Source organism: Pygoscelis adeliae, unplaced genomic scaffold, assembly GCF_000699105.1.
Source record: "Pygoscelis adeliae isolate BGI_AS28 unplaced genomic scaffold, ASM69910v1 Scaffold245, whole genome shotgun sequence".
In the NCBI taxonomy this organism is placed as follows: domain Eukaryota; kingdom Metazoa; phylum Chordata; class Aves; order Sphenisciformes; family Spheniscidae; genus Pygoscelis; species Pygoscelis adeliae.
In genome coordinates this window covers 1091292-1099967 of record NW_008824766.1, presented here as the reverse complement: position 1 = coordinate 1099967, position 8676 = coordinate 1091292, and the positions used below count along the sequence as shown (strand labels likewise).

Below are 8676 nucleotides of genomic sequence, written 5' to 3'. Positions count from 1 at the left end.
TCGGCAGTCCTGTCCCAGGGCGTTTTCACCGGTGGCTGGAGTGCGTGGGTATTCTGAGAAGGGCAGTAGCTGTTTTGGAGGACTGGATTCAGGTTCTTTCCAGGTTTCTGAGCGGAGTGGCAGCAAGTGTTTGTAAGTCATACCTGTTAACAAGGTGCTGGGAATATGGCATTGGTCTTGGATATGGCACGGGCCAGGAATTCGATCTTGGCAGGGGAAGAGTTATCTCTAAAAGAAGTGGTGAGAAAATTCTCACTTGACTTCCCTTCCCCACCTGCCTTTAAGTTCCTGAGTCATGGAAATGAAAATCTCCTTGGCATACGCCCATGGTTTGGGCTAGAGGGTGTGGAAGAAGCTATGATTGGATTCTCAAAGCCTGTGGTTGTGATAAGAACTTACTGTACCGGAAGAAACAAATGTTAACCTTACTGGAGAGTAGAAGGTTTGTTATCTCTAGCTTTTATCCAGCTGATACTCGAGCAAAACAGCAGGCTTGTGTCCTGCCATGGCCAATTCATAATTAACAGCTAATGTGGCGTTTGTTTTCTTGTGCTTTATTTGTAGGTTTGAAAGAAACTTTTGGACTGTGAATTGAGGCATTGGGTATGTAAATTTAAATTTTTTTACCCCCCCCGCCCTTCCCTTTACCATGTTGAATGAAATGTTTCATTAGACCCAGCTGGAATTTGTTTTCAGGAGAGCAGCTGCTCTGTAGAAAATACTGCATGTTCATATGCCGCTGGGGAAGGAGGAGGAGTTGGGGTTGTGGGAGGGGGTTGATCATGGAGAAATTTGAGGCTGAAGATGCACTTTCCAGCCCAAACTTCAGGCACAGGGAGATGTGGGCTCCCCTGGGTGCTGGTTGAGAGGACACCTCTGAGATGGGTCAACAGGTGTTGTGTTAGGGGGAAAGCTTCATGTTCCTCGACTAACCCAAGCCTTGCTCACTGGGAGAGACTGGGCTGTGGTGTGGGTAGCAGCCCAGCAGGTTAGATGAGTTCTTTTCCTCACTGCCATCACCAATTCATTGGGAAACTGTGGACAGGTCTTCTCCAGAGTGGCTGCCACTTGGGAGCCGGAAAGTAATTTGCTGGTGGGTGAGGGTTGGTGCTCCACTGTGGGCTGGATTTTCCAGATGTTGAAATCCTTCAGCTTCAGCTGGGACCTTCAAGGCTTGTTTTGATTCCCATGGCTGGATATGCAGCTAGCCAGCAGATGGATGAGGGGGATGGCTCCTGAGGAGGACCCGAAGGCTGGGAAGCTGTGTTGGGAGCTTCATGGAGATGAACCCGAGTGGTGGTGGGAGGAGTGGGCTGGGGTGGAGCCGCCATGGGTGAGGCAGGGAGAAAGAGGAGCCGGTTAGCTAATCCTCAGGAGGGTCTGGTTGTCTTCGCCTGCCAGCTTGCTGGGTGGGACTGAGACATGCCAGGTCTCGCTGCTGGCCAAGAGACCTCACCAGGCAGCCTGGCAGGTGCTTGGCATGGTACAGGGCTGTTTGTCTCAGGACCGAGGAGCTGGTGCTGTCCCTACCAGCGGCAGCTGGCCATCTGAGCACATCCCAGAGCAGCGCCTGTCTCTTTGCTGGGTCTAGGGTACTTGCCTGGCTGCTGCTCCATTCCCATCTTCCCCCCCGCTTCTGTTTCAAGCAGACTCGAGATGGCCTCGCCGGCAGACAGCTGCATCCAGTTCACCCGCCATGCGAGCGATGTCCTCCTCAATCTCAACCGCCTTAGAAGCCGGGATATCCTGACTGACGTTGTCATCATTGTGAACCGGGAGCAGTTCAGAGCCCACAAAACAGTCCTGATGGCCTGCAGGTGAGAGCAGGGTCCCGTCCCTGCCTCCCTTCCCTGCTCCCTCTGCCTTTGGCCACCAGCAACACTGCTGCAGCTCTAGGGAGGCTCGTGGGGTTTACAGGCAGGGAAACAGAGGCAGAGAAGCAGAATTGAAAGAGGCTGCCAAGAAATTTGTACCTGCAATGGGATTAGAGCTGAGACCTTTTGCCTTCAGCACGGTGCCCACACCTCTCTCCTTGCATGCCCACATCTGCCCACACACAGCCCATGGAGACAAACAGGAGCACAGCAGACGTGAGGCACATCCCTGAAGGCAAAGCACAAACGCTCTGCAGGGACAGGACAGGAGGGGGGAGGGAGGGTTGGATGCTCACTGGGGTGAGCGAGTCCTCTGTGACCGCAGTGTCCCCTGCCGCTGCTATTTTTAGAGCTATTCTTCCCTGAGTCCCAGGCTGCTGGCTGCACCCACCTTTGATTTATTATTTTTTTTTCCCCAAGCCTGGTGGGGTCTGAAATCCCTTTCCAGCTCCTAGGATTGCTGGAACTGGTTCCTAGTGAACGCTAATTAACATCCCACCATTGCCCAGTTGAATTACGGCAGATGCCTTCCAGGGTCTCCTGCTGACAAGGTATAAAGATTTGAAAAAGACAAGGTTTGACTATTAAGACATCTGAAAAACGTTTTGCCAACATTTCCTTTTTTTTTTTTTTTTTTGTTCTGGTTAAAGAGTGAGCGTGGATGCCCCAAGAGGCTTCTGAAAGAAATGAGTCACAGTGGGAAGGGGGTGGTGGTAAGAAAAACAACAACAAAAAAAAAGGGGAATTTCTAAATGGAGGCAGTGGGGAGTTGTTGAGCAGGTGAGATCTAAAAGCAGGCTGTTCCAGTTGGGAAAAGTGCAGTGCAGAAGACGCTTACTAAGCTGAGAAACCAAGCTTGATAATAAGGGGGAAGCTCAGGAAATTCTGTAATTGCTTCCTCCTCCCTTCCCATTCACGAACCCCTCTGTGCTAAGGGATTTCAGACAAATTCTCCTTTCTTCCTCTGAATTGTCATAACACTTGTCTTCTCTCCTGTCTCCTCTCTGCAGTGGCCTTTTCTACAGCATCTTCACTGACCAGCTCAAGTGCAACTTGAATGTCATCAACCTGGACCCCGAAATTAACCCTGAGGGGTTTTGCATCCTCTTGGACTTCATGTATACGTCCCGCCTGAACTTGAGGGAGAACAATATCATGGCCGTGATGGCCACAGCACTGTACCTGCAGATGGAGCACGTGGTTGATACCTGCCGAAGGTTTGTCAAGTCTAGGTGAGCGCTGTGAGTGAACTTTGGAGAGCCTGGGATGGTGTGTTTGGGTGGGAGGGGGGAGAACTGATGAAGTATCTGCAAACTTATCCTGACGGGCTGAAAATGACTGCGTCTCCCTCCTTTTTGCCTGGTTCCAGTGAAGCGGAGATGGTGTCTGCTGTGAAGACCCCAAGGGAAGAGTTTTTGGCTGGACGGATGCTGAGCCACCCAGAGGTGATGGCTTATCGGAGCAGAGATGTCTCGGAGAATGGCATGCCTCTCCAGAATGGGTCCCTCTGCAATGGGAGGGCCTTTGCACCTGGCTTGATCAATAGTTTGTCTGGATCCCCCATTTCCTACCATGGATACAGCCCTCTCCCTCTAAATAGCTTCCTTGTGGATGATGAGTTGCGGGAGATGAGGATGCCTCTCTCCGAACTCTCGAGGGCAGGTGCCTTCCCCAAGGAGAGGATCCTGCCATGCGACAGCTCCAGGACAATCCCCACCGAGTACATGAGAACCATTACCGACATCTCGGCCAACATGTGCCACGCTACCATCTATGCTCCGAAAGAAGGTGCTGCTGAAGAAGCCAGGAGCGACATGCACTACAGCGTAGCCTCTGGCCCCAAACCTGTTGTCCCTTCGATCCGGAACAATCCCTATTTCTCTTGTGACAAAGTGGCCAAAGAGGAGGAGCGGACCTCCTCAGAGGATGAGATCAGCCAGCACTTTGAGCCCACCAACACCCCCCTGGACCGCAAGGGACTCATCAGCCCCCAGAGCCCCCAGAAGTCAGACTGTCAGCCCAACTCGCCAACTGAGTCCAGCAGCAGCAAGAACGCCCGTATCAGTCAGAGCTCCGGCTCCCTCTTCACCAAGAGCCCCACAGACCCCAAAGCCTGCAACTGGAAGAAGTACAAGTTCATTGTCCTCAACTCTCTCAATCAGAGCACCAAGCAAGACAGTGCTGACCAGAACGAGATGGGAACCCTCTCTCCTCGCAGCTACATGCCCATGTCCACTTGCCAGCAGTCCATGGAGCCGGAGCATCTCAACGTGCAATCCCCCACCAAGATGAGTGTGAATGGAGAAGACTCTACTATCCCACAAGCGAGCAGACTCAACAATATCGTTAACAGGTGAGAAGATTTCCCCCCTGCCACAACAGACAGGACTCCCTGCGTTGAAGAGGGGTGGGAGTTTGAAAGTGTGTGAAATTAGCTGTAGCATTGGGCTGGGGAGTCCAGACATGAGCGGGTGGAAGCCTCTTCATTTGGTGGAGCACTGCCAGTGACATCGGCTGGGTGCTGGCTGTGGCTAAGTCGTGCTAGCCTGGCCTGGCGATGGAATTGGGAACATTGGATCAGGAATCCCTGGCTCACTTTGGCAGCTCTGGACAGTTTCTGGAGCCTGGATTTGCCCAACCTGGTTTTCATCAGACTCCCTGTGCCTCAAGCTTTTGGTTGGCTGTAAGCATTGGAAAGGCCAAACTACCAGGGTACCAGGGATCAGTATGTTATCCTCTGGACCTGGGTGTTCCTAGAGAGCTTTGAGGTCGTTTGGTGACGGGCATCTGAAGGATTGAGGCTCAGGGACCTGTTGTTGATCAGGGCTATGCTGTGCGTCTCACCACAAAAGTGTCATAAAACATAGGATAAGTGCCATAAAACATGGCTGTCCCTTGTGTCTGGAAGGGTGCAAACAAGGGCCCAGTAGCTCAAGCACAGCAAGAGCCTTCTCACGGATGTGTGCGTTGTTGTCCTTCCACAGGTCCCGGGATGGGTCCCCTCGGAGCAGTGAAGGGCAGTCCCCGCTGTACATGCATTCGTCGAAGTGCAGCTCCTGTGGCTGCCAGTCCCCACAGCATGCTGAGATGTGCCTTCATACCCCTGGCTCAAACTTTGGAGAGGAGATGGGGGAAACCCAGTCTGAATACTCTGACTCCAGCTGCGGTGAGTCTTGCATCCCTGGTGGCCTTTTTCAGCCAGCAGGCAAGGGGGCTGTGCAGCCTGGGGACCCATCCAACCGGTACCCTGTGTCCAGATGGGCAGTCAGACCTGTCCCTGATGCTGGTGGATCCCAAGGTGCTTTACCGTCCCCTCTTAACTGGCTGACCAGCTGTGTGCATGCATGTGAGGGGCACACGCACATGGGAATTGCTTCCTTCCTCCCCTTCCCCAGCACTGTCCAGATACCTTGTGCAGGGAGTTAGTCACCTGCTGCAAACTTGGCAGCTAAGGACAGGAAACAAAGTGCACCCCACCCCACCAGAACCACAGGAGAACAAGCTTGGCAGATGTAATGACCCTAATGGGGATTGGGCAAGATGGTGTGTCTCATACATCCGTCATGATATCTTCATTATCAGGGAGCCCAATGTGCACATCTGGAGAAATGCAGATAATGAGGCTTGCAATCTTGTTGCAAAACTCCACAAGCCCAGAGACAAATATCTGTGCACCCATCTGCCTGTAGCTCAGGGAGGGGGAATGCAGAATTGTCACCTGTGGTATCAGCAGAGATCCACAGGGGGAACCCCACTGCGGTGATGCTCAAAGCTACATACAGCATTTAAGAGTTAGACACCCTCCTACTGGGGGGGCCTGCCCTGTGCTTCAGATGGTGATGGTCTTCCCATGCTCAAGGAAGACATCTGTACATGTAAAGGTTTAAGACTTCTAAAGGTGCTGGAGTTGCTCCAGAGCTGAGCATCCATCCTTTGGAGGATACCTGATAACTTGGGTGCCTTTGTGGACCTCTCTGAAAGAGGTCCAGGTGAGATGCTGGCTTCTTGGAAACAGCTAGTGTCGCACTGAAGGAGAGATGGCTCGTGATGACTTTGTTCTCTCAAACCATGCATGTTGTTGCTGTGTGCACAAGGAGGTCAGGAGGTAATGGCGCAGTGCAAGCACCATTGACCACAAATGTCTGCACTTGGTTTCTTGTTCCAACACGTGCTCTGGCTGCCCTTCTCCACCATCCCAAACCCATCCCGTAGCCCATCGAGGAGTTTGCCCGCACATTGCCCATCTCATTGCTCTCCTCTGTGCCCTCCCAGAGAACGGAGCCTTCTTCTGCAACGAGTGTGACTGCCGGTTCTCCGAGGAGGCCTCTCTCAAGAGACACTCTCTGCAAGTCCACAGTGACAAGCCCTACAAGTGTGACCGCTGCCAGGCCTCCTTCCGCTACAAGGGGAATCTTGCCAGCCACAAAACTGTCCACACAGGTACAGTGTTGGCCACGGGGACGACTTACCGGGGAGGCTGTGGGTTGCTGGGCATGCGGGTGTTTATGGCTGGGTTTGTCCCAGGTGCAGCGTCCCCTGCTCTGTGTCACAAGCTGTCCCTGATGGGAAGAGAAAGGTGCTTTTCTTGGGGCTGCCAGGGAACCCTTGGGCAGAGCACGAAACCTGGGAATGGTGGAGATGCTGCCTGGCCTCACAGCAGGGATGGAGCTCAAGCTCCTTTGCTGGGAAGCACTGGGCACCACCATTTCTAAAGGCGTCTTGCAAAATGCATGGCTGGGAGCAGATGCATGGCCTCCAGGTTACTTTGTGGTAGACTTAAAAAAAACAAACAAACAAAAAAACAAACAATAAAAAGAACATTTAGCGATAAGTCTGGGATTTTTTTTTTTTCCCCCCTACATCCTAGAAATCCAGATCATATCTGGCCTGGCAGAAACTCTGCTGATAGGAAAAATCTGTGAATGGATGGACTCTGTGAATCAGCACAATAAAAGCTGAGAAAGGAAGGGGATATTAAGGGTTTAGTCATTTGCTGACAAACCTAGGGATGGGGTTTTTTTTTTCATGCTTTTATTAATGCTTAACATGTCAACAGCCAGTTCACTGGCTGGGGAAGGGAAGTCTGTGCTGACAACTCAGTGCTGCTGCACTGAATTAGACATAAATTCCCGTGGTCTCAGCTGAGCTCCAAGAGGGCTGCACAGGTGAATGAGACAACACAAGTGCCAGGGCAGTGTTCGAGGGTTTGTGGGGTCGAAGCCTGGAAATAAAAGAAAAAGGCAGGAAGGGATAGACGATGGCTGTTTCCCACTCCCTGTCAAGCCCATCTTCAGCCGTCCTAAAGAAACTAGTTAAAACCTTTTTGCAGCTCCCCCCATCGCCGGGGACCAGCAGCGGTGATCATAACTGAATAATGACTTGGGAGCCGGGTCGCTGGGCGTGCCTTGGCTTTCCACTCTATCGGCTCTTTTCGCTCCTCTAAAGAGGTGACAAATGGCCGAGACAGGATGTGCTGGGGACCACGAGGAGCCCGAAGGGAGCCAGGTGGCCCTGGGTGGCTTACTGACGGCTGTAGGGAGACGCAGGTGCCAGCCGCTGTCGCAGGGCCAGGAGGAGCGATGCTGTTAATCCTTGCTGGCAGAGCTGCCTGACTTTCTCTCTTGCCCTGAAGGCTGCAGCTCCCAACCCGGAAAAGAAAAGGTACCTGCAGTGCTCAGGTACCTCCTGTGTTCACCCTGCTCTGGGGACACCCTGAGCTGTCCTGACCAATGCTGCTTGTCCACAGCCATCTCCAAAAGGGACAGAGGCTGGGGCTAGTGCTTCATGCCATGGGGTCTGGCACCTGAAGGGACTTAGCTCTGGGAAGCACCATGGATCATGGGGGCTGAGCATGCCTGTACTTAATCCCTCACCCTTTCTTTTGGGCTCTGCAGGAGAAAAGCCGTACCGCTGCAACATCTGCGGGGCACAGTTCAACCGGCCGGCCAACCTGAAAACCCACACGCGCATCCACTCCGGAGAGAAACCTTACAAGTGCGAGACCTGCGGGGCCAGATTTGTCCAGGTGCATGTGGCCTCTGGGACCTGCAGTGCCTGGGGAGGTGGGACATGGCTGGACCTCCTGCCCGAGACCAGTGATGCCTCATGGCAGGGAGGAGGCTGATGGCCCATGCTCACTGCCTTGGGCAGCTCTTCCCGTGGTGTTGTGGGATAAATACGGGCCATAAGGTCCGTGTGGGCCAGTTTGGCTTAGTAGGAAGCCCAATTGCTGGTTTTAGTTCCTCTCCTCCATTTGCTCTTAAGAATTGGAGATAGCAGACCTCAGACATGTGTGGCCCTGACTCCCAGCTAGAAACCAATAGACCAAAAAAAAGATGGCTGGGCAGAACTCCACTCCCGGTGGGATGCCCTCATCCCTGGGGCTGTCCTCACCTAGAGCTGCTCTCTCTAGGTGGCCCACCTCCGTGCTCATGTGCTCATTCACACCGGGGAGAAGCCGTACCCCTGCGAGATCTGTGGCACACGCTTCCGGCACCTGCAGACCCTCAAAAGTCACCTTCGAATCCACACGGGAGAGAAACCGTATCATGTGAGTGACCCTGCTTTTTTTGGGGGGGGCTTTCAGCCGGGGCTGCGGGAGGATGCTGCCAAACCTCGGGGGCTGGGAAGACACCAGGGCATTCGCATGGGCTGGTTGCAGCACCCCAGTGTCCTTTGCCAGTCTCATGAGGCCCCACGCCAAGGTCACGTCCCTGCTCCTCGTGCCCCATCTCGTGCTGATGCCAACGTGGGATTTTGTCGTGAGCGGCTGCGTTGGAAACACTGACGTGCGCCCAGGCTG

General features: G+C 53.3%; 1 protein-coding gene across 1 annotated transcript in view; it reads left to right on the top strand.

Moving 5' to 3' along the window:
* Window positions 1-562: 562 nt before the first annotated feature.
* BCL6 (B-cell CLL/lymphoma 6) overlaps window positions 563-8676 on the top strand; it is a 10069-nt gene continuing 1955 nt past the window's right edge. Inside the window, exons 1-8 of the mRNA XM_009323587.1 lie at window positions 563-603; window positions 1650-1817; window positions 2885-3106; window positions 3244-4227; window positions 4859-5040; window positions 6147-6314; window positions 7769-7899; window positions 8287-8424. Of these exons, the coding sequence (XP_009321862.1) occupies window positions 1657-1817; window positions 2885-3106; window positions 3244-4227; window positions 4859-5040; window positions 6147-6314; window positions 7769-7899; window positions 8287-8424 (1986 nt within the window). The 5' untranslated portion in view covers window positions 563-603; window positions 1650-1656. The remainder of the gene's footprint in view (window positions 604-1649; window positions 1818-2884; window positions 3107-3243; window positions 4228-4858; window positions 5041-6146; window positions 6315-7768; window positions 7900-8286; window positions 8425-8676) is intronic.